General features: G+C 44.8%; 2 protein-coding genes across 3 annotated transcripts in view; one reads left to right on the top strand and one right to left on the bottom strand.

The window, feature by feature from the left end:
• The first annotated feature begins 4,195 nt into the window (after positions 1–4,195).
• Positions 4,196–8,965, top strand: MPEG1 (macrophage expressed 1). Its single transcript, XM_077321042.1, has one exon. It carries the CDS (start codon positions 4,240–4,242, stop codon positions 6,400–6,402), a length of 2,163 nt encoding a protein of 720 aa, XP_077177157.1. The 5' UTR covers positions 4,196–4,239; the 3' UTR covers positions 6,403–8,965.
• Positions 8,966–10,414: 1,449 nt separating this feature from the next.
• Positions 10,415–25,850, bottom strand: part of DTX4 (deltex E3 ubiquitin ligase 4) — a 30,555-nt gene continuing 15,119 nt past the window's right edge. For both annotated transcript variants that reach the window (XM_077321043.1, XM_077321044.1), the window contains exons 2-9: positions 24,497–25,256; positions 20,514–20,575; positions 19,563–19,724; positions 16,073–16,134; positions 15,461–15,613; positions 14,325–14,486; positions 14,024–14,113; positions 10,415–13,857 (exon numbers count right to left, since the gene is read on the bottom strand). In XM_077321043.1, coding sequence (XP_077177158.1) covers positions 13,624–13,857; positions 14,024–14,113; positions 14,325–14,486; positions 15,461–15,613; positions 16,073–16,134; positions 19,563–19,724; positions 20,514–20,575; positions 24,497–25,256 — 1,685 coding nt within the window. In that variant the 3' untranslated portion in view covers positions 10,415–13,623. The remainder of the gene's footprint in view (positions 13,858–14,023; positions 14,114–14,324; positions 14,487–15,460; positions 15,614–16,072; positions 16,135–19,562; positions 19,725–20,513; positions 20,576–24,496; positions 25,257–25,850) is intronic.

Below are 25,850 nucleotides of genomic sequence, written 5' to 3'. Positions count from 1 at the left end.
CCCTCCTAGAACTGGCTATCACTTTGTAGGTACATATTTGTTTATGAAGGGTTTGAATATGCAAAGGGCACGAAGCACCAGACTGCTCAAAGGAATAAAGTACTTTTATTATGAAGAGAAATAACTTGATCTAGCAAGAGCAAAGTCCTAACAGTCTGCATACATCAGTCTGTAGTGGCAGTAAGCAGGAAGAAAGTGCGTGCGAAGGAGCAGGACATCTCCAATTGAGCCAGTCAGGGAACGGGAGTTCCCAAGCACAATACAGCCCCTTGTTCAACACTGCCCATAATTTTGGCCACAAATCTCGCACATGGGGTGGGGGGGGCTTTGTTTTTTATTTGAGGAGCCTGTAAACGATTAAGTGCCAGCTCCTACGCCTGCGGAAAAGGTCTTTCCGATACACTGAAGGAACGAATATGCGTTGCTACAGGTGTTTTCGGGTTTTTTAAAAAGAGTTCTTAAAGGGAAACACAAACACAACAGTTAATTGGCTGTTAAGGGGCGGGAGGAAGCATGGAAAAATATTGCCTCCCCTATTGCGATTTCGGCGAGACCGGAAACGTGTGCGTTACGAGAACAGCACTAGTGGGAGAGCCTTTTTTCGCTAGAAACAGCTGTGTGCCGTACCGCGATCTGCCGCTTTTGCCTGCAGCACTTTTCAATAGCGCACAGATTTAGCCACATTGCCCTTTGTGCGGAATGGCCCTCAGTATAAATAATTCTATGTTTTTCTCCAAGTTACAATTCATAATTAAAAAAAATTCATCAAGTACTCTACTCCAATATTTTCTTGCATTTTTACAATCCCACCACATATGATAGTAATCGCCCTTTTCAAATTTACATTTCCAACACTTGCATTTTTTTTTATCCCTCTTTGCAATCTTTGCTGGGGTAAGGTGCCATCGGTACATCATTTTATAGTGGTTTTCCCTAATTACATAACAAGGAGTAAATCTCATATCTCGCATCCATAATCTTTCCCAGGTCACTAAATTAATTGAGTAACCTATGTCCTTAGCCCATTGAATCATCCCTTCCTTAACTCTCTCTTCTTCCATGGACCACTCAAGTAGATATTTATACAATTTAGAAATCTCTCAGCCCTCTTTATCTAGTATTTCTTTCTGAGGGGCAAATACCTTTTTTTCATGGACCTTAAATAAGTTATTAATCTGAAGATATGAAAACTAATCCACCGATTTTCCCTTAAGTTCTTCTCTAGATAGAAATTTAAAATTCCTTCCTTCTGTATAAATCAAATCTTTATATGTAAGCCAATCTGATTTACCACTTTTTCCTGACCTCCTAAGCATTTCTTCTGGTGACAACCATAGTGGAGTAGATGGTTCAAGTCTTTGTCTGTATTTTTTCCATACCATAATTAATTTTTTCCTAACACAATGTTATTTAAATTTCCTATGGATTCTATCCTTATCATGCCAAATGTATCCATGCTAATTGAATTGTTTGTTGAATCCTTCTAGGTCTAATAGCTTGTTGTCCTTCAGCTGAATCCAACCTTTCATCCAAGTCAATGAAGCTGCTTCATGATAAATTTGAAAATCAGGGAGTGAGAGAACTCCTCTTTCCTTTGAATCCATTAACAATTTAAACCTAATCCTGGATTTTGGGGAAGAGAAAAGACCTTAGCTAGGGCTGCCAGCTCTGGGTTGGAAATTCCTGGAGAATTTGGGGCTAGAGCCAGATGAGGTTGTGGTTTGAGGAGGGGAGGAACCCTCCTACTAGCATAGTTAGCATTCCCCAGGTGAACTGTTCTCTTTTGCCCATAGATCATGTCCCATCCAATGCTGACATCTGTAGATTAATGGCCACTAAAGACAGGGGCTTTTCTTTAGTGGTGCCAGAATCCAGAACTGATTCCTTGTAGTATTCACCCAAGGCCTAGCCTATTCACAAGGCCTCATGGCAAGACTTGGGCTGATTTGTTTTATCTGCTGTATGTCACTGTCTGCTTTAATTTTTGTTGGGTGGATACTTCTTATATTTCCTTGTTTTTTCCTCCTACTCCTGATCTATTTGGTTATGTTGCATCCTGCACAGCTATTTTTTATTCCGGCTTTATCAGTAAGAAGTTTTAAGTGGTTTTGGGCAGATATATTGCTTTGTTTACATTTATTAGCCATGTTGGAAGGTGCAGGTTGAATCCATGAATGGAAAGGGTGACAACATGTGATTGATTCTCTCCTCCTGCAGACCTTCAACACCAGTTTGGGCTTCCCTTGAAAGGGGGATGGTGCATAAATGCCAATGGAGATCCATGCCATTAGGGAAGTAAGTCTGTAGAATTTGAGCATATGATTGAGAAGTGGGATAGAATTTATAAATTTCAAGTCTCGGTACTATAACCCTAACCACATTATTTCTTAACTAGCAAGAAAGCCCATTGCAACCAGGAATGCAATGGGCGCTAGGACCCAGGGGACACCAGGAGGTGCTTTTTTTTTTCTGCTGCGTGGAGCTGTGAAAGGCTCCTACAGGGTTTTTTTTTCTGCTGCTTGGAGCTGTGAAAGGCTCCTACAGGGTTTTTTTTCTGCTGCTTGGAGCTGTGAAAGGCTCCTGCAGGGTTTTTTTTTCCTGCTAGCTCTCGTGGGCGTGCCGGCTTGGAGCTCCTACAGGGGTTTTTTTTCCTGCTGCTTGGAGCTGGGAAAGGCTCCTTCAGGGTTTTGTTTTCTGCTGCTTGGATCTGCGAAAGGCTCCTACAGGGTTTTTTTTTCTGCTGCTTGGAGCTGTGAAAGGCTCCTGCAGGGTTTTTTTTTTCTGCTAGCTCTCGTGGGCGTGCCGGCTTGGAGCTCCTACAGGGGTTTTTTTTTCTGCTGCTTGGAGCTGGGAAAGGCTCCTTCAGGGTTTTGTTTTCTGCTGCTTGGATCTGCGAAAGGCTCCTACAGGGTTTTTTTTTTTCTGCTGCCTCTCGTGGGCGTGCCGGCTTGGAGCTCCTACAGGGGTTTTTTTTTCTGCTGCTTGGAGCTGCGAAAGGCTCCTACAGGGTTAATTTTTTTCTGCTGCCTCTCGTCGGCGCGCCGGCTTGGAGCTCCTACAGGGGTTTTTTTTTCTGCTGCCTCTCGTCGCGCTAGCGGCGAAAGGCTCCTCCGGGGGTGTTTCTTTTTTTTCTGCAGCTTCTCGGCGGCTGGAGTCTTGTGTTGTGTTTGCGGCGGGGGCTTCCTTGGGGCCGGCCTGACGCGGTGAGAGACGCTTCGCGCCTCTCACCACGTCAGGCCGGGAGCAACTGCGAGCCGCGCTGAGCGCGGCTCGCAGTTGCTGGGGCTGGGAATCGGAGGGACCAATCGGCAGGCGCTTCGCGCCTGCCGTTTGGTCCCTCCGGTTGTCTGTCATGAGGAAGGGTCCAATCCGGACCCTTCCTCATCACGGACACATCCCGCCCCAGAACCCCTTACTGTTTTATTTAGTCCGTGGCGCCCGCGGCGCCACGGGCGGTGTACAGATGTCAGGTTTTAGTACTGTAACCCTAACCACATATCAATGTGCATGAGAGGAACCCAGGGCAGAAGCAAAACCATCTTATTCAGTTATCTATTCCTTACTCATCCCTATTCTTCTGATTATCACCACACAACTCTATATTATGAAGCACTCAAAGTGACCACTGCAAAGAAAGAGTTCACAGCCATAAATCCTCCCCTTTCTCCATTCGGTGGTCCATTATTATGAGAAAAACATTTAGTTTTATTGTGATTTGGTTGCTACCAATAAATGTCAATGAATAAACAATCAGGATTGCAAATCACTTTGGCCATTTGAATGGTCAGCTTGTCTCCCACCTACATGGGGAGAGGAAGTTGAAACTGAGTGCCTCAGAATGAGCACGGATTGTGGGATCATAAATGTTTGTGTTTGCCTCTGGAAAAGCTAGTACCCCTAGTGAAAAGTTTGTGGCTTTAAGGGTGCTACTGTTTCTTATGGATTAGTGTTCTTATACTTGTAACACCACTTGCATCTGTATTCTCAGCCTACAAATAAATACATTATTGCAGATATTCCATCAAATTGTGTCTCTCTGGCGAAGGTTCGTTGATTGTATAAAAGTCAACCCTAAAATCTTACCAGTAAGTGGTAGGGGGAAGTGAAAGCTATACATTCATTGTCAGTTTAAATTTCCAGACTTAGCATAAAAAGGAGGAAGTATCTAATGGGTTACTAGCGGATTGCAGCATGCTTATACCACTCAGATGCTTGTTTGTCTTCAACGTTGTTCCAGCCATGAGTTATCTCACGGGGATCCTGCACTTCTTCACTCTTATGATCTGTGCAGTCTGGGCACAGGGGCCAAGCAGAAGGGGTCCTTTTGCTGTTGGTTTCCAGAAATGCAAGGAGACCCTAAAACTCCCTGCTTTGGAGGTTATTCCTGGAGGTGGCTGGGATAACTTGAGAAACCTGGACATGGGGAGAGTGATTAACCTGAACTATTCATTGTGCAGAACTACAGAAGATGGGGCTTATGTAATTCCCAATGAGGTATTCACCATTGCCCGCAAGCAAAGTTATCTGGAATTTAACTCAGAGATCATCGATTCTTGGATGGATTACCAGAGTGCCACCTCTGCTTCCATCAATGCAGAGCTGTCATCTTCCTTTGTCAATGGCAAGTTCTCCAGTGACTTCCGCAAGATGAAAACTCACCAAGTAAGAGACCAGGCTGTGACTACCAGGGTTCAGGTCAGAAATCTGGTTTACACTGTAAAATTTGACCCTGCATCAATGTTAGATGAAGGCTTCCGGGGGCAGGTTATGAACATTGCTAGCCATATGGAGAACAACCAGACTCAAATGGCTGACTACTTAGCAGAAATCTTAGTGCTGAACTATGGCACACATGTTATTACCAGTGTGGATGCTGGAGCCAGCCTTGTCCAGGAGGATCAAATCAAATCCTCCTTTGTGAAAGACAGCTGGTCCATGAGAAGTTCCATCACTGCTGCAGCCGGGGTCAGCTTTCATGATGTTCTTGACTTCAATAGCAGCATTGCAGCCAGCGTGGACCATTTTTTCACCAGGCAGTACCAAACCAACCGCACCAACTCCAAGGTGGAGAGCATTGGGGGATTGCCCTTTTATCCTGGGATTACCCTGAAAACTTGGCAAGAGAGCATCACCAACCAACTGGTAGCAATTGACCGGTCAGGTTTGCCTTTGCAGTTTTTTATCACTCCAAACTACCTGCCGGAGTTGCCCAGCCCCATAGTGAAGAGATTGTCCTGGACGGTGAAGTCTGCCATCTCTCGCTATTACACTTTCAATACTTACCCTGGCTGCACAAATGCAGCCTCACCAAACTTCAACTTCCATGCTAATACAGACGATGGAACCTGTGAAGGGGCAGCAAGCAATTTTACCTTTGGAGGTGCCTATCAGGAGTGCGCTCAGCTGGCAGGTCCTGATGCTGCTGTGCTCTGCCAAAGTCTGGAACAGAAGAACCCACTCACGGGAGCATTCTCCTGCCCGGCAGGTTATATGGCAGTAAGACTGAGCTCCCAGCAGCGGGCTGAAGGGTTTAGCCACTTAGATTGCCACCAGGACTGCCTTGTTTGGAAGATCTTTTGCACGACAGTTTGCAAGGATGTTTTCACAGCCTCCAAAGTGCAATTTAGTGCATACTGGTGTGCGGCAAAAGGCCAGGTGCCTGAAAATCCCGGATACCTTTTTGGAGGGCTCTTTAGTGCCAAAACCACCAATCCATTGCTTAATGCCCAGTCCTGTCCTTCCAGTTTCTTCCAGCTGAAGCTCTTTGACCAGCTCAAAATCTGCATCAGCAGAGATGAAAGAGGACAGAGATATTCGGTGCCCTTTGGAGGGTTCTTCAGCTGCCAGGTGGGAAATCCTTTGGTGGGGTCCCACAATGGAACCGATAATGACCCGTACCCCAAGAGGTGCCCAGCTGGATTCAGTCAACACCTGGCTGTGATCAGTGATGGATGCCAAGTGGAATACTGTGTCAAAGCTGGACTCTTCACAGAAGGGCCATTACCCCAAGCCAGACTCCCACCTTTCACTCGCAAACCTACTGTGAGTCTTATGGCTACTGACACTGTCCTGGTTGTGAATGGCAATGATGATCAGACCTGGGTCAAGGACCCCCAGAGCAAGCTGTGGAAGACTGGCAGCCCCATTGATATGCACCCCAAGATAAAGGCTGCTGGTGGAAGCCTCTCAGGGGGAGAAGCAGCCGGGGTCACTGTTGGTGCCACAGCTTGCCTGGCCATTCTGATTGGCCTTGCTGTCTTCAGCTGCAAGCGGTACAGGAAAAAGGAGTACAAGAAGATTGGGGAAGAGGAAGAGAGATTGGCAACTAATAACCCTGTGTACGGTCTCATACCTGAAGTGGAGGACAAACAGCTGAAGGAACAGGAAAGGCAACCATTATAGTGGGAGAAATACCATGAATTATGCTCTCTATGCTACAAAGCTTTCCATAGGCTTCTCTCTTTCCCACCCCAAGCCTGCCCTATCAGACACAGCCAGGAGCTCCCTCCCACTTCCTTCTGCTCCTCTTCCAGAATTATTTCCAGTGAGTAGACGCAAAAGCAGGTAGCAGCTCCTTTATACACTTTCTTTTGTATCCACTATAAACTTTTGCAAAAGATTTATGATAGGACTATGCAGACTTACCTTGCTAGTCACCCCCTTTGCCAAATCCGCAGACCATAAATTGTGGAGATGACAGAGATTTCCATGGGCAGTGCAGTTCATACAGGGGAAGGGAGACCTTTCCATATGCACTCTGGATGTTCTAAAAAGATTTTGTTTGGAATTCTGGTTTCTAAGGAAAAGCTCCAGACAGTGCAGGAATCCTGGTAGAGAGAATACTGGGGGTGGGGGCAGATACCTGGATACCGGTACAAAAGCATTTATATTAGGATGTTTCTACACTCTGCTCTTTTCACACTGACATGTAGTCAGGCTGATCCCAGAGCAATTGCAACGTGGCAGAAGTGATTTCCTGTGAAATGGGACTGAAAATGTGTAGGATTATTTTGCATCAACGTTGCTCTTTCCATAGCACAAAAGCCAACAGAGCTTGCAGCTGCCTCTAAAATCCTGCAGCCTTGCAGTCACCTTCTCAGAGGGCAGACCTAAACGGCTTTAGCAAGTTAGCTCTTGAGCTATCACAAGCTTGCAGATTAGACACACAAGGCTGTACAAAAGCCGAAGAGGAGTATCCCTCCAGTGCTCAAGTCTGCTACCAAGATCTGCCCAGAAACCTTCATGAAATTACAATACGAAAAAGGAAGAAAGGTTCAAAACATATACAGAGAAAAACAGAACCTTTCCAAGGTAATTGGTACAATAAATAAATGTTTTTTGACTGACATTCCCCACAATACTTTACAGAGCCGGTGGCCTATCTATAGATAAAAATTGGTTGATAAGAGTATAAGGAATCAACCACTGAAGAAAAATTGTGAAAACGGAGTATATCTAGAAACCGTTTTGGTTGGTCCTTAAAAAATTATTGATATATAAAATTTATTGTACCAGAAACTTTCATGAGCAACAGTTTGCCTTGAGAGTTGCTTTAACATGAAACCAGAGGGTGATATTTGGAAGGCTTATGCTACGCACCCAAAATGATCTACCATTGCCTCAGATCTTGCTATTCCACACTCTCCTTTTGCCTTTGTGGATAGTTATGAGGTTGGAAAACAAATCTGTTGATGATCCTTTCTCTTATTGAAATCCCAAAGAATGATCTCTGTGTCTCTTGCATTTTATTTCTGATTAAATACCTTTAGCTTTAGATAACCTTTCCTAAAAAGGTAAAGGTAAAGGTATCCCCTGTGCAAGCACCAAGTCATGTCTGACCCTTGGGGTGACGCCCTCTAGCGTTTTCATGACAGACTCAATACGGGGTGGTTTGCCAGTGCCTTCCCCAGTCATTACCGTTTACCCCCCAGCAAGCTGGGTACTCATTTTACCGACCTCGGAAGGATGGAAGGCTGAGTCAACCTTGAGCCGGCTGCTGGGATCGAACTCCCAACCTCATGGGCAGACAGCTCCAGACAGCATATCGCTGCCTTACCACTCTGCGCCACAAGAGGCTCTTTGCACCACAACCTTTCCTAACCCCTAGCAATTATAACCTGGGGGGAGGGGGCAGAATCACCTCTACTGCCTTAAAAACAAACCCCAAAAAAGCTACTTCTACCCAATTGTCTGTCCCCAGTGAAATGCACATGTGGCATAGCTCCTTTAGCTATATGGGGTAGCTAGATCAAGCAACTATACAAAGGCATATATTTCCTGGTTCCCATACAAGTTGGGCCATGTGAAGCTGGGACATTGTTTATTAACAATGGTGTATAGATTTTTCTTTCTATAATAATGCGAAGATGAAGTTTGCTTAGAATAGAGGGCTTAGCTAACCTTTGAAAAACCACTTCAACTATTCAGACAGAAGAGAAAAAGAGAAAGCATGCTTATTGTCACATGTACACTGCGCCTTTAGGCTTAAATGATGAACAAGGGGTTACACATCTAAAAGAGAATTCAAAGTAACTCCAAGGTTCAGCCCTTGTTTACTCATCCATAGATTCAGAAAGGAGTTTCAAGGGCTTTTGTCCTCAAACAAGTTGTCTCCCCGCCCCGGAAGGCATCACAAAAGTGCATCTCTCAATGCACAGTAAGACAAATTTATTCTGCCAAGAATACCTACTCCATGTTCAGTAACCAGTCCACGCCCCATAATGGGAATGCAGATCCATATGGGAAAGGGTGACAGGAATACGGATTCCTCCATAGCATGTCATTGAGGTAACCACTGATTTGTACATTTACAGGTTTATTTCAGAAGACTCAAGTTTTCAGTTTTATTTGAACCAGCAAAGGCAACTGCATTAAAATATATTCCAGATGCAAAATATATATGTCTGCTGTTTTATAAATATAAAATCCAACACGTTTGATGGAATAAACATTATTTCTGCATAAATGAGCTTTAAGAGCTTCATCAGTTTTGTCCGTTGCTCTCGTGCCTAGTGAAACATCTTCTTTCTTTATTGCTTATTGCTCCATGCTGATGGAAGATCATTTTTTAATAACTCAGATTTCCAAAAGGACATGACGCAGAGACTCAGAGCTCCTTGCAAAGCATGGAAACCCACATACATATTGAAAGTCTGTGGAAAGAAATTTCTACAACTAACATAGTCAATGCTCTGTGTATTCTGCACCAAAATATTGCTGGATTCTGCACCAAGGAAATTCAGAATGTATTTACATGTTTTTGCTTAATTAGCTTCTACTGCCATACGGTATGTTGTCCCAAAATGTGGGATTCTTTGGCAAAAAAGGGTGGTGGTAGTGACAGAATGGGAGGATGAGCTAGAACTCCAGAAGGGCCAGTGAATAAAAAGTCTATGAGAGGAGCTTGGTCCACAGCAGAGAAAATGCACATTCTAATCCTTTGAAGCTCAGACCAGGTTTCTGAACCTCAGCATACACTGCCCCGTGGTTCCATCACTGTCTGGACATCCATAGAGGCAGGGACTAAAAATGTGCTTTAAAAACATAATATTAAAGCTGAGATAAGTTAGAGAATTGTAATCCAGGAAGCATATTTTGTGCTTGCCCATAAAGCAATGGACATATGCAGCAGATGTGACCCCAATTGTAGGCTCCGATGAATAACAGATTGCAGAAACAATTTGTTCTGCCAAAGATAAACTTGGGGTTACCAATTCTTGTTCTGACAGGCAGCCATCCAATACAGCTCTAATTTCTGCAGCACAACATGTCCAATGCAGAGAAAGAGGCATGTTAAAATTCCATGCAGCTGTTAATGGCACAAAGCCTCTGTCAGAAAAGAACTGGGAACCCAGAAGGCTGCAATTCTAAACAGAGTCCTTAGGTCAGAATAGGGTTGCCAAGCTCCAGGTGGGACCTGGAGACTTCCTGGAATTATAACTAATATTCAGACAACAGAGTGCCATTCCCCTGGGGAAAAAATGACCACTTTGGAGGATGAACTTGTATGGCATTATACCCAGATAAGGCCCCTCTGCTCACCAGGATCCACCCCAAATCTCCAGGAATTCCCCACCCCAGAGTTGGCAAGTCAGAGGTTTGGCAAGATAATCCTTGCAACACAAATGCAAAAAAATTGAATGTTCTTGAAATGTCAGAGTTGAAATCTGCTGCTGTGTCTCAGAATCTTCTTAAACCTCATCTGTGCAGCTGGTGAAGAGGGGTTTCCTGTTAGCCTATTATTTATCTCAAGGTCAATCTTAACTTTGTGGCCACTCAAACAATGCCTCCTTGTGGCTGTTTGAAGGCTGATATTCTCCCAGTTATTGAATTGGACACATTCAACCTGCTCAGGAAACAGAAACAATGAACAAAATGCAGACACAGAATACACAGACACAAAGCATTCTGCAAATTGGCAGTGGAGTTTTCCTTTTATTGTTACACCTCAAGGGTGCCATCCTCACTTAATGCAACAAACTAGAGACGGGCAAAACGCACCGTTCACAAACAACAAACGAACAATATACAGCATGGCGCCCTCACCCCCATGCCACCACCAGCACCCTCATAACCTGCTTTAGGCTGTGATGAAGACTAAGAGGAAGGCACCCTTCCCATCACCCTCAATGAGAGCATCACATCAGGCTGGCCATTCTCTATGAAGTATAAAATTCCTGACAGTTGGAAAGTTAAAGAAGGAAATAAATCAATCCAAACCAAGTCCAATAAAAGGCAAATGGACTCCATCTGGGAGCTGACAGCGACTGGAAATTGACCCTCCAAAACTGCTCCCCTATCCTGGAGGCTAAGTCACATTTGAAGTTTACTTGAGAAAAATGGTTAGACTAAAACGTTTAAGCAGTAAAGAAAGGCTTCCTAAATGAATTTCTTCTCCATGAAGGTGATGATCTCTTAATCATACTTAATCTATTGAGGGAATTTACTTGTGACTGAAACTCTGGACAGGGAATATACTCTAACAGTGGTGGCTCAAGCAGCGAACACTTAAGATCCTCACACGTAACTGTTGCCCCCACTCATCCAGCCCTGCAGCTGGATGAGATGACCTTCCTTATCTCTTTGCTGTCTCTGTTCTCTTTAAAAGGCAAGCCATACATGTGCCACTGAGCTTCCTGAACTCTCCCAAGATTACTTGCCTTCATGAGAATTTGGTCATCCTTTTGGTTGCCCAGACAACAGGCAGCCAGAGAAGGCCTAAACTCTTGCAAGAAGGACTCCTGTGATTTTGAACAACATTGCTCTTAAGACCATGGAGAGACAGAAAATAAGGAGATTATCTCTTCTAGCTCTCAAACAGAGATAGAAGCTGTGGGGACGGTGGCAGCAGCAGGTAAGGGGTGAGAAGTTGCTGCCCCCCACAATTCTGCTCTCTCAAGGGACTACCTCAGGTCACCACATTAGAAAGCTGGCCCTGCTTGCTAAGCTACATTAAGGAAGAAATACCTAATGAAAGTCAAGATATTTCAAATTTTGTGACTCTCTGGTCTTTTATTACCAAAACTATGTTTGTTACATTGTTTCAGCTCCTCTGTAGAGGTCTTTCTGATCCTGAATTAGAACACCAGTTAGGAAAAGTTGATGGAGAAGAGGTCTGGGTGGTTGCCAAGACCCCTTTGGGGAATCTCCTGCTCTCTTGTTAAAAGAAAATGCAGCTTACCAGAAATTAGTACTAAGGGACACGTAGCTCTAGGAAAACACCATGAACTCTATGGCTTTATCACAGGGTTTCCAGTTATTCATAAAGCTATCATTTGTTACTTTCAGTAAACACTTCTGGCAAGCACATAGGCTGCATGAACAACAACAAAACCTGCCGGAATGCTTCCCCCCCCCCCCATCCTGCTGACTGTATATGTCCAGGAGAACCAAATTATTATGGACCTTGGAAGCAAGGAACACTGTAGCATAACAACCCTTGTGATGTCTCTGGGCTCCTCTTCATTCACACACTCTCGAATACCATACCACCCTGACACAAGCATGCAGTCAGTCAGCTCCATGAACATGCTTCTTTCTATTCCCACATGCTTTCCCTCTAATCCTATCCACCTCATAAACTTCTCTAGCTTGTCCCAATGACACATCACATTGGTTGTTAAAGTTCCAAAAAGTCAAGGTATTGACTGAAATAAACTGTGGGATGGAGAGGATTCAATGTAGCCTTAAATGCAACCATTTTCAAATTTCTGCACTGTGGCACTTAGCCTCCAGGTCTAACTTCAGTACCATTTTGTTACACATTCTAGCCTCAAAATCCTTCTCACACATTACAAATATATATATATTTATATACATATATATGACAATCCCCCAAACATGAGGTAAATAAATTCAAATCATTATCTAGGGGACTCCCCCATACAAACAGTTCAAAGAACCCACCTTGGAATATGTGGAGTAAAATCCAAGCATCCCACCTTCACCTGCTTACTCCACTTATCCTATCCCACTACAGAACTGGCAGACATAAAAAACATTTCCCAGGGATGCAGTTCACAAACAGAGAGAAAGATGAGCGCACAGCTCTGTACTGGTCTGACACATTAAGTAATGCAATGAGAACAAACCTAAACTCTTGCCAGATGAGTATTGTATTAAGGAAGCCAAGCTGGGTATGCCAACATCTTCTATAATCTATAAACACAATAAAGCATTTTGATGTGGAACAGATTATCTTTGTTTGGAAGAAGGAGTGGGCCACATTCTGATAAACCAAGTTGGAGGAAGCAAGAGGTTTACTGACTCTGGTTGTATTTAAGTGAGATCCCAGACGAGATTAATTAATGTTCTCTATTCTATGCCATTTTGAGCTGGATAATGTAGACTTGTGTATTTGTGACCCAGCTTGGAATGTATCAGAACAAATTTTTAGCCTCCTTCCCCTTAGAAACCAGGCCAACCATAGCAGTAAGCAGGCCTGCTTCTTTGAAATAAACTGGGGAGGCAGCCTTGGAATGCTTCAGGTCACCAGAGGGAAGAAGGATCAGACCAGCACATTTCTGACTCACACTGAACCCACAACATGTAAGCAGCAGTGACATGACAACATAAAACCAGGCACCTAGCTGGGCAAAAAAGACCAGGGCTGGTTTTAATCCTCAGTGCCTTTGGAATGGAGGCTTCTTCTTGGTTCCTGAGCGGTACCACACAGATGCCCTATGGGGCTGCTTGTCCCAAGACATACTACGGTTTTTCACTGAATTTATAGTGGGTTCTCCCCACACAAATATGCCACCATGTCTCAGAGCTACAGACAGAAAGCAGCTTTGCGTGTCAAGGTTAATGTAACCTCTGGCTTCATTGGGATAACTTCACCCCATGCTCAAGATGAGCTGGAAAAAACTCCAGGTTTGTTTGCTACCACTAGCCAAGTGCTGTGGGCCACTGAAGCGCATGCCAGTGGTTTCTCACCTGAACAAATCCCTAAGCAGATAGTGGGGCAAGCAAAACTGAACTTTTCAAGAGGCAGATCATGGCTGTGGCAGGAGGAGGAGAGGACAGAGCAGGCACAGTAGAAGGGAGGGAGTGCAATCCATGGAGTACCGCTATGGTTGTAGCTCCACCCCCAGAGCAAGGCCCTTCCCCTTTCCTCCCACATTCTCAGTCCTTTTCTTGAAGCACACTCTCCTCTGTGATGCCCTGAGCCACCAGCTCACTCAGCACATTGTCTAGATAGTTGGGGTCAGGGTAGCCATGGCCAGTCAGGTTGGAGCCAAACTCAGTCTTGTGGTGAATCTCATTCCAGATTACTGTATCTGACTCGCCAGTGGTGCTGGAAGTGCCGATGGCAAAGATGAGGCGTCGATCCCAGGCTATGAGCAACAGCTTTAATACCTGGGAGAAGACATGGGGGAAATCATTAATGTGTTACAGGAGCTTTATGTCAAAAAAAGATCGATCCAGGTTAGAACTCTTATAGCAGCTAAGGCTGTCCTGCCTGTCTTACAACAGTGTTTCCAGTAAGCTAGCACGACTTCTACAATGAATGGCTGCCACTTACCTTTCTGCCTTTCTCACTGTCCGGAATGTAACAGTGTCGAGGGAAACCACGGGCAGTGAAGTTCTTCCCAGGGTTGGGATGTTCTGGTCCCTAGAGACGGAAAGACAGATCAATTAAACTTTTAAAATCCCCTTTAGAGAAGGTTCAGACTGTGGGAGAAATCTGCCTGATTTCTGAACACCACACTGTCCACAGGTGGGAAGGCAAGAACTGTAGGGGTCAACAATTTGTCACAATCTTTTCATCAGCTGCCACCAAGGTCCTCTGCTATGACCTCTCCTCCATGAAGCTTTGATTTTACCTGGATCCCTGGTGGGATGTTGTAGATAATTCGGATGGTTTTACAGTCAAGATGTCCAGGCAATGAGTGGGGGATGAGGTGATACTCCATCTTCCCAGGAGGCTGGGTGCCGGTCTTTACCCCATAGATGGTTTTGCAGGTGGGACATTGTAAGCTCCCGTCCTGAAAACAAGATGGACAAACAGTATGAGTAGGCAATGTGCTCCAAATTACCCAGGACAAAGCAGGCTGACTGTAGATAAGTCTGTTCCTGCACGATAAAAAATGTGTGTGTGTTTCTGTGTGTGATTGTGTGTGGATCAAATGAGAACTACCCTTCAGAAAGGTCAGACACATTTCACAATCTTATCCATTCTTATATGGAGAAAAATAACCCACTCAAGGCAGGACCAGCGAACAAGTCCCTTCTATTCTTACTCCTGTATTTAACCAGTGTGAGCTTGGCTTTCAAATGGCCACCAAGGACACTTTCATGAATTTTTTATATTTAACCAGGCTTGCTACTGAAAGCACAGGAAGCTACCACCAATCCTATCTCCTTTCGAGGGGTATCTGTATGAAACTTGTGTTCCTTATATTTATACTTGCAGCTGGCCAATTAACATGGCTTAACTGATGTCAAAAATGAGACATGTGAATTAACTTTAGGCCCAGTAAGGAAAGAAACAGGGTATGTAGAAGATATAATTCTGAACAGTAACCCTTCAGCAACATTTTGAATTCAAGCTTAGAAGGGAAGAGTTGTTCAATGCCATTCTTTGCCTAAGGGAGAATAGGCATTCAAGTCAGAATCATGTGGTTACAATTATTCGCACATGTATTAAGAACATGACACATTGGGAAACTACAGCTAATGCAAGCTATTCAATACGCAAATCTAAAGATGAAGTCTCTCTGACTACGGGCTTCCAAATTGACCACGCCTATAATGCATGCAGCAGAGGAACTGAAGCACCCCTCCTTCCATCACATACTGTTTCTCTGGCCCAAAACAGCCCCAGAAAGTTACTGTTTGCCCCTTTGGGTAAACATACATGTAGCTGGCAATACACGTTCATTGCTGAGTAGAATCCATGTACCAACTTGAGAGGCTGTAGGCAGATCATCTCCACACTTTTCTCTCCCCACTAACACACCTTGTTCCCATTGTTGTACATGGCCACGAGGCAGTGGAGGTGGTATATGTGGCCACACTTGGACAGCTTGCCCACCAAGTCCGGCTTGACAGCTGGCTGAGGACCTTTGTATCCAGAAGGAGCAGAGAGGCGTTCCATGCAAATGGTACAGTCCTAAAGGGGAAACTGTGTTAAGCAGATGAGCAAATATATGCACACAGAGAAACTCTGATTTAAGGACTAGTCAGGGTTAAATCACATTAATGGCAGAAATCCGCTCTTCTGCACTCTTCTCCATTCTTTATTTAGAATCCATATTTGGAGTATTTCTATGCCGCCACTTCAAAGTCCTGCTCAAGGTGGCTCACGTTCTTCTTTCTACCACGCTGCTTCCTAGGCTTCGGTATAGACCCCACCCTGACCCTTCTCATTTCTGCAGCATACATAATAAATATTGGGGACAAAGACTACATCACTTCTCAACAATGCTTAGCAGAATATCTGTGCTAAATAACTGTTCAGCACTAACAGAATTAAGGCCAGAACAGTTGGTAGCTTGTGCTTATTGTTGCTGTTGTTTTTTAAGTTGCTTGAACACAGACAGACATGCTAGATGCAAAGAAGAAGACTCACCTCATCTGGGGGGTGGCGCACCTTCTGTAAGTACTTTTTCAACACTTCCTCAGGAGTTTTGCCTGGATAAAGAGGAGGACAGTGTAGTATTTCAGAAATGTAAAACAAATGTACAGGTTCTCCATGAGCTAGATAGGAAATGGGACTCCTTTTGGGAAAGAGAGCCACTGTAGTGTGGTGGTGAAGAGCAGCAGACTCTAATACGGAGAGTTGGGTTTGATTTATCACACCTCCCAAGTGAAGCTTTCTGGATGACTTTGGACCAGTCACAGTTCTTTCAGAACACTTACAGCCCCACCTACCTCACAAGGTGCCTGTTGTGAGGAGAGGAAGGGAAGGGGATTGTAAAGTGCTTTGAGACTCCTTAGGGCAGAGAAAAGGGGGGGTATAAAAAACAACCTTCTTCATGGGAAGAAGTGAGCCACAAGTGGAGGGTGGTATATCAATATATTAAAATTATTAATTAATTTTAATTATTATTAATTAAGTTAATTAAGGAATTAAGTTGCCTTTTGCTGTATTACTTGGCTTGTTTACCAAAGTCACTTGGAACAATTAGGTCTTCACAAGTCTTCAAGTCACAATTAATTGCACTTAATCACAGTTTGGCATGGCTTCTAAAACAACAAACCAACTTGCAACTGGCCAGCCAAGAAAACCCCCTGAAACCATCAACTGAAGGCGACTGATGCACTAGCAATGATTTGACTTGACATCCAAATTGACAACCTGTAGTTTGCTCAGCCTCAGGAGGCTGCTGAACCACTGGAGGGTTGGGCAGACAAAAGAATCATCAAAGCGTACCCGGAGTTCTCACCATGGGTTTCCTGAGCATGCCCTCATCAACATTCTAATCTGCCCACAACCTAGCTTTCATTTCCCTGTACAGCTGGGTTCTCACATATTTACACCTAAAGATTAAAAGAATATCAACACCAGCAAGAGCAAAGAGACAAATCTCCAGCACAAAACTTGATCCAATCTCAATCTGCTCCTCAGCCCATCTTGGGGCTCCACTCCTCACTTCCAACTCAGGAGTGAAGCATGTAAGAGAGACATAAATCCAGACTCTTACAAGTACCAGCAGTATCTCCTACTGTGGCAGCAGCAGTCCTATAAAGTCTCCACACAATTTCTGGCTGTATTCAGTAGGTTGGCTAAGCAATTTTCCCAACATCTCCAGACCTAATGCAGAACAGTTTTTTTTTGTCTATGATGGCCGAACATCTGTTGCTACTGCGGCTTCTAGTCAGGTATGTGGCACCTCAAGCATCCAAGAGCCAGAAAGTCATATATTGATCAGACCTAGACACAGGGGTCTTTGTTGACCAGGAGGCAAAAGGGCCTGAAGTCATAATTCTGAAAGGAGGCAATCTATAAACTATCGTCAAACTCATCCCCCTCAAAAATCAAGATGCCAAAGCACAAAAGCTAGTCAGATGTCTAGATGAAAACTACAGAAATTCTATGGTCTGGTTCAAACATGAAGCCCAAACCATGGTACTTATGAATTAGCAAACCATGGTTTGATGTTGCCCTAGAACTTTAAGAAGCAGTTTTAGATGGGTGTTTGTGGGGAATTGTTTCAGTCCTGACAGCCACATAAATAACATCAATATTGTTATGTAGGAAATGGGGGCATAAAAGGAAATGCTTTTAAAATTTGACATAGATTGATGGGCTTTTTCTTATCTGTGGAACCTTGCAGCTCTTAAAACAGCTTTTCAAAAAAAATCTGGAAATGTAACCTCTAATTTCAACCTTTTCGCATAACAAGCAGTATTCATTTTTAAGACAAATAATGTTGAGCAAAGGAAGGCAGAACAGTCTTCGAGCACACAGACCTTTTTGAGGCTTCTATGCCATGGCAAAAGACTGAGATTTGGTTGATGAGCTGAAGGAACCAAGCAAGGAACAACTGACAGAAGCCCTCCTGTTACTCTGTCCATGGGAACCCAATCACAATAAAATTCTCTTTTGGAGGAATGGCCCAACTCTTGACACAGCTCAATGGCTATTCTAAGAAGGTAATGGACGACATGAATGACTTCTGCAAACTGAGGTGTGTCTGGCAGCAATAGCTACAGCCTAGTTTGTGGTGGAGTCTGAGGATATTTCAAGTATGTCAGGAAGAGGATGCTCTAAGCAGAGAGCATCAAGTGTAGAAAATGACTCTACAGAGCACCACAAAATGTAAGCTTGGGAAAGCCAAATCACTCCCAATTTGCATTCACAGAACTGCAGTTACACTACACCAAACATCCTACGGGTGGGATTTCAGAAGCCTGATCAACTGAAGTTACTCTTGGGAGGGTGTATATAGCTGCTTTAGTAGGAGATTTTACACTTTAAAGTTTCTAAGGAAAGAAGCTGCTCAAGCACTTTGGAATATCACTGTCTGACAAGAAAAACTTTTACCTTATTCTTTTATGAGGAACTCTCTAGTTAACCCTGGAAAAGGAAGGCATTCTGCACCTGCCCAGGAGCACTGAAGCCTTAACTCCTGCACTCACAACAGGCTGCAGTCCTCACTTGGGACACATCTGCCCTTCTTGGCATTATAATGGGTTCGGAGGGAGGGATGTTGGCTAAGAGGCTGTGTTCCCACCTCCTTTGAAAGGTGCACAACAGGAACCAGTGAACTGGAGAGGGCTCCTTACCCCAGCATGCAGAACTATGTATCAAGCAGATATGAAATACTCAGCAGAAAGGGGGAGGGGAACCACACCGGACAGGGATTGCATTTCTGAAGTACAGAATGCACACCACAGCTGGGGTGGGAAAGTACAAGGGGATGGTGCATGTGCTGGGCAACGCAACAGGTGGGGATCACTCAGGACAAACATTTGGAAGACAACACTGGTTGAATAGCTGCCATCATCCAGCTATCAGTGAGTGCACCCACAGAACAGCATGGGAGAGAAATGTGGGAATGGGAAGGAAGCCGTTAAAGAGGTGCAAAACGATGCTTCAGAACAGTATCTGGATCACAGTTATAAGGGATTGTGAGAGAAACTGGGCAGAGGGTCAGGGAACAGTTGGAAATGTTGCCCCGGCAGGCAGGAATGAGCAATATGAAGCCCTAAGAGCAAATCTGCAGCTAATGCCACCCTCTAGGAGGAGCCAGCCAATGCTAAAACAGCTGGAGACATGGGGTCAGCATCCAGGGACCAAGAGACAGGGCAGTCAAAGGATGAGGTAGTGCAACAACTGGGCTTTGCACTGCAAGCTAAAATATGGCATGCCTGTAAGTCTGGGGCTTCAGATCTGTATTAGCTTAGTGCAGTCCAGGCCTTGGCCTGATATCTGGGCTGAGGCACATACTACAAAAGGCCTGCAAATGCCACACCACAATCTGGATTGTGCAGGAAGAGGCTGGGTGATTAACTCTAGACATCATCAAGGTCTTGCATGGCAGGGTGGAATAAATGATCCTCTGGAATGGGCTGAGAATGGTGGAGGATGGAGAGGAAGGATCCTCTTTCCTTACCTTTCTTGGTCTGCTTTTTTGTGGTCTTGCGACAAGTGCTGGAGAACCCAGGGATAGATTTGATTTCGCTTTTGCTGACAGGAGGTGGGTGGAGCACCAGCTTTGGGGGTCGAGTGAGGCAGACAGGGAGCCCTGCAGCACTCATGAGAATCCCTGTGATTCCTGGGAGGAACACAACAGGGACATTTGAGGAATTGGTCCCAGTCCCTGTCCTCCCACCAAGCCAAACAACTTCTCTAAAAACTGCCCATCAGTAATGGAAGCTGATTCTATGAACTTAGGCAGATTGTGAGTGGGTGGGTGGGCGGGATGTGCCCGTGTGTCTCTTGTGGCCCTTCCTTGCATATCCAGGGCATTGTTGATCACCACTGTGGGATGGTAGGTGAATTCCCTCCACGCCAGGCTGGGATTCCCGCCAGATTTTGGTGGGGGGGATCATTTGGACATGAAATTGGGGTCACTGTGGGTGGGCAAGTAGTTGTGAGTTCCTGCATTGTGCAGGGGACTACATGGCCCTTGAGGTCCCTTCCAGCTCTATGATTCTTTCTCCCCACCCTGGACCCCATGCCAGAATTATCTGATAATGAGTGAAACCTCGTACACAACCCCCAGGAGAATGCAGTGTCAAGTGATTTATTTCTTCTGTAAGTATTTATCTGCAGCATATCAGCTTCCTGCTTGTGGCCCAGTATCACCTGGAGCTATATATCATTTGTGTGAGCAATCTCACTCTTTAGGGAGTCAGCAAGGTCATTTCCAAGTCTTATTCTTCCACAAAGTAACAAGCAGGCCAGAAGTCAATGCTGATGACCTAAATGCTTGCTGTGCCCCCCCTTCCCGTGGTCCAACATTAAAAATCAATTTTATGATTGCTGATCAGTTGAATTAGAATCAACATGGTGGCTGGAACTATCCCTGCCCAGGTTTCATAACAATTCCACCATTCCTTACCTGCCAGTGCTGGATTGACTGGGCTTGAGCCATTGAGATTTTTGACAGGAACTGTAGGAACTCTGTGAGGGAAGAACATGAAGTTTAGAAATGGCTATAGGGTGACTCCACAATAAGCAAGAAAATAAAGCAAACACAGAAGCAGATTAGGCACAGACATCAGTGAACATCTCAGAGGCCTCTAAACAAAAAGTCTGGATTTGATAATTGTTGTAGTAGTTGTTTTTATAGTCTGCCTTTCCTGGTTGGCTCAGGGCAGGTAACAAGTTAAAATATACAAAATAATATATAATTTGCAGAAGTTAAAACAATTAATATATAAATTATATTCTATTAAAAGCTGTCTCCTCAAAACCTTATGGGGGGAGGGTTAGCTCATACTGGGCAGACCAGTTTTCGGTTGGTGGGTGGTAACGGGCTCTAAGGCAGGGAGGCCAGCATTTGCTCGATGGTAATTTCCTGGCCTCCCCCACAGGTCTTACAGCCCCTCCAGAGCTGCTGGAGGTCCCAGAGGGCCCTGATCTCACTTGGGGGAGTGTTCCACCAGGCCACGGATGGCTTTACTTCTTTTGGGATGCTCTGTGCAGGCAAGGAAGTTGCTGCACTACATGAGCCCTTCTTCCACAGACACTACTCTCAGTGCCTCTCGTATCCAGAAGAATGCCTGCTAGGATCCTGAGAGTGACAAAAGAAAAATCATCCCAGCATGTTCCCATGGAACCAGCCTGGCAGGTTATCTTCCTGCTTTTGGCTGCTAGCAGCCTGAGGCACAAACACTCTGGCTGAGCAAGGAGACCCAGTCTGGGAGAGGCAAGTAAGCTTGCAAACATGTGAATTAAGGTGTGTGTGAGAGAGAGAGAGACGAGAGGACTGGTGCTGTGACAGCATAAGGCACTGTGTCCGCAAGAGCATCTGTCTGTCGAGGGAATGAGAAGAGGACTAGAGGTGAGTGGGGCACAGCCTTCAGCTTTGGATGGCTTTCCTCCGGTCTCCATCTGGCAGGTAGGAGAGAGCAGTGTGTGACCATATTCAGGATGCTGGTGCTTGCCTAGAGGAGATGCTTGCCTTTTCCAGGAATGCTTCCTGCATTTCCAGTTTAGTGCTAAAGTATACAAAACCACATCTGTATGGCAATTTATGTAAGTTCCCCCATCTGAAGAAGAAGAAGAGTGGGTTTTTTATACCCAGCTTTTCACTCCCCAAAGGAGCCCAAAAGTGGCTTACAAACACCCTTCCTGTCCTCTCCCTACAAAAGACACCTGGTAAGGTAGGTGAGAGTGAGAGAACTCTGAGATAACTGTTCTGCAAGAACAGCTCTAAGAGAACTGCGATTGGCCCAAGGTCACCCAGCCGGCTGTATGTGGAGGAGTGGGGAATCAAACCTGGCTCTCCAGATTAGAGTTCACTGCTCTTAACCAGTGCACCACATTGGCTCTCTGCCTTCAGAAGGGATGACAGGCAACTTATATGATCCTAAAATTATATGATCCTAAAATACTCAACACAAATTAACATATGACTGAAAAAAATATGATATACATAATACATTCAGGTGATGAAAGAAGGAACTTCCGTCCTTGCAAGATGGGTCTCTTGAAGATGCAATCCTAAAAGCACTTAGCTGAGGCTTCTGGTTAAACATGCAAAGGATTGCACCGTCAGAAGGTTAATTACCCCTTTAATCTTAAAACGATGCATAATCTACGTTAAATTTTCTTCTGAACATTTACTTATCAACCATTCACTGGAAGCTTCACGTGTTCTAATTTTTAAAAATCAAAGGGGTATATTTCCCAGAACAGTGTGCCCTGGGTGGGACTAGCACATGCACTTCCCCACCCACAGCAGTGATTTGTCCAATCTAAGAATTTAAAAAAAAAACTTGTGGCATGACAGCTACCATTTTAAGAACTTCATTTTTAGAACTGGAACATTTCTGATTTTATTTTTAAAATCAATGGTGATAATCCCGCCCCCCACCCAATGTAGCAACGCCTCAAACTTTACTTGCCCAGCTCAAGACCTGTCCTGGCTCAGGATGGATCTTTCAAGATAGTTATACCCATGCTAAAGTAAAACCTGTTGATATTATTATCGAACATAGTAAGATGGCTAAAGGGGTAATTCAATGCTTGTCTTCTGTGTCTAAGCAAACTGCTGTTTACGAAGAAGTAAAACTTAATTTGGCACTTGGGGAAGCTCAATGGGAATGGTTAAAACACACACGTACAGACACCCTGATCTTGCTCTGATGAAAAGGGAACAAGGCACCTCTTTCTGCAGTGTTTGAAGAGGAAACCACATTTATATCACAGGATTGTGGCAAGAAAAAACAACAATGCAATCCTCCAACCCTCCAAGAGCTTGTCAACACAGCTGCTTCAGGTTCATAGCTGCGTTTCTAGAATTGACCTAGAAAAGGAGGAATGTTTTCCTCATTTACTGTCAATGTAAGTGTGATGAGCTAGCCACATGAACAGCACAACCTGTGCCAGTTTTTATCAGCCTTGCAAGGCCAGAAGGAGCTACACCAGCCTGAGCAATTCTGCTTGTCATTTTTATTTATCTATTAGGTTTCTATCCTGCCCTTTCCCTTTCCAGGAGGCTCAGGGTGGATTACAAAAACAATGCCTGGTCAAATTCTGATTGTGGCATCAAAACTACCAAATGCCATTTGCTGCCACAAATGATTCTTATTTTACTTCTGAGACAAAAAAAGGAAGGGCAATCATTATGGAAACAAGCATCTGAGGGCAGGGATGGATGAAGCATATATCAGACAGTGAGGCTGAATAAAAAGAGAGTAAAGAAATCTTCAAGCTGGACAATAGTTGCCGTAGTGACAGACCAAGACCTAACAGGAAACAATTGTCTCATCTAAAGATAGAGGCATTTCCCCCCAAAGTCCCCCCTTCACAGGCATCCCTCTAGCTGCTCCTTTCTCCAAGATTTCTTTAGAAACCTTGGCTGTGTCTCCAAGTTATTCACACAGCCTTTTGTTCTTTGACAACGTTGACTTGGACCTTTCCTCCCTTGCTTTCTTCCATGGGAAAGTCTCTTGGAGGGTCACGGGCAGGGAGGGGGAGCAATGGGCAACAGAAGGCTGATGGGAATGTCATACAAAAGAGACGAAGCACGTTAATTAGATGGCCAAGAAAAACTGTCTTGATCAGGGTGGGGATAGCGAAGATGGGGTGTCTTCCAGATCAGGCAGTGGCATGAAAAGCTTTTTATAGGCTCTTTTGATGGGAACACCCCCCAGAACTGAAGGAGAGGGGGGGGAAAGAATGTTTCTGTTCCTCATTAAAATTCAAAAGGGGTTTGCAGGCATCCCCCACTTCATGGTTAAAGCGGTCTGTTGTATTTGTAGGAGGTGGGAGCAGAGAGCAGCTGAAGTGGGAGCGTCAGCCCCAGCCAGCCTTAACCCTTCATTAGGAATGTTCTATCATGCCAGCAGTTTAGGTTCTACATATTTATCAGTGACTAACATCTATCACCTGGCAGCCAACCTGTTGTCCTGTTCATGCCCAATTCACCAATGCCAGATGCTCCCAATCCAGATCTTAGCTAGAAGTCAATGTGCCTTTAAATCCCCAGAACACCTTTAAGAAAATGTTTCAAGATAATTATGTTCACAGATCATAAAAAAGGTGTAGACTGCACGGCCATCTGGTGTAAAATCCCCAAATCTATGTATATCTGAAAGTTGACTTGCCATCCTTTTGAATATAAAAAAAATAAAAAAGGATGGTTTGACTTGCCATCTGTCAACAATAGTCCAGTACAAAACAACAGCGATGGATAGCCATTCCTGAGGACCAAAGCCATGAAAAACATAACAGGGTAAAACACAATGACCTTAGAATAAGCATAATCTCTATATTCACCCCCAATAAAAAAAGAAAAGGGGGGGGGAGGGCCAAGGTCCACAGTTACTTAATTCGACTTAGATTTTCCAGACAATTACAACAGGCAGAACTTACCCAGAGGCAATCAGCACACGAGACTGTGCGATGGCCAGGCGCTGCAGGTGGGTTCGGTTCAGGGTATTAAGGCTGGCACGAGTCACCTTGCCATTGGCAGTGGGCGGGCTGGCAGGGGAGCCGGTTGTGGTGAGGGCTGGCGTGCTCGCTGCCTGCCTCCGACTCACTTGAGATGCCAGGGTCTTCAACGAACTGCGCACAGTTGCCGTTCCATCTTGGGGCTTGTGTGCTGATGCTGGAACGGGGAGTTTGGTGCTTCCGGACAGGGATACAGCTTTGCGTGGTGGTGGTGGTGGCTGTGGCTGCTGCAGCTGCTGTTGGCCAGCTGTAACTCCTGTCCCCCCATTGCTCCCAACGGCCACTGCTGCCTTGATGCTCATGACAAGGAGGCACTGTGGACAAGTGCAGGCTGGGGCAGGGGGGGTGTTGACCACACCAGGACTTGTTGGCCATGACTGGGATTTAGGCAAGGTTCCAGCGACGAGTGGGTAGACCATGTCAAGGCGTCGTCGGACACGGCGCTTGCGTTGGGTCTGACGGTTGATCTGCCCCATAGTGCTGAAGTCAATAACGTAGCAGAAACCAATGGAAGTGAGATCAATCCAGGGATGCTGTTTTTCATAAGCATGCTGGATAGTGATACCCACCTCCATATCGTAAGGTGTCCAGGTACCATTGTCATTCTCCCACTCCCATACCACACCCTTTCCTGGTGCCGAAGAAGGATCATAATAGCTGCGTCGTACAGGGCGAATGGTGCCTGGGAGAAAAGCAATGGAAAAAGGATAACAAACTGTATTAAAAGGCAGGAAACGAAATTATAGGTCTAGATCACAGAGGCACATGCATAGAAAACTCCATTTTAGAAAGCCAAACTAATAAAGAGGCCTGATAATTAAGCCAGGATGTCCCGGGTTCAAATCTGCAGGCGCTAAGTCTGAAGCCTATGGTAAGTCTGTGATGAGGGAGCAGCAAGAAGCAGAGATACCCAACAACCTGTAGTTGGTGAATTCAGACTTTGAACAAACAAGTCAGCGCGGTGGTTAACAAACAAGCTATAAACTTGAATTTGAAATCCCATGTCTGGGTAACAAATAACTCCCAGTTATTTATTTATAACTTACTTATTGCAAACATTTCTATGCAGCCTTTCCAAGGTTGCAAACACTTAAAAATGTGAGCATGGGATAGAGATTTGACAAACTGGCATGGATGCTGAAATGCCCCCAAATACCCAGCCTAGGAGTCTTTAACATCGCCTCCAAAACCACCTCTGTCAACTCAGGCAGGGACACAGCAAGGTAGGAGGCACACTGAGAATCCAGTCCTGTCACGTAGTCCCAACACTAGGTAC

This window comes from Paroedura picta, chromosome 2 (genome assembly GCF_049243985.1).
Source record: "Paroedura picta isolate Pp20150507F chromosome 2, Ppicta_v3.0, whole genome shotgun sequence".
NCBI lineage: Eukaryota > Metazoa > Chordata > Lepidosauria > Squamata > Gekkonidae > Paroedura > Paroedura picta.
This window is presented reverse-complemented; position numbering and strand designations above follow the sequence as displayed.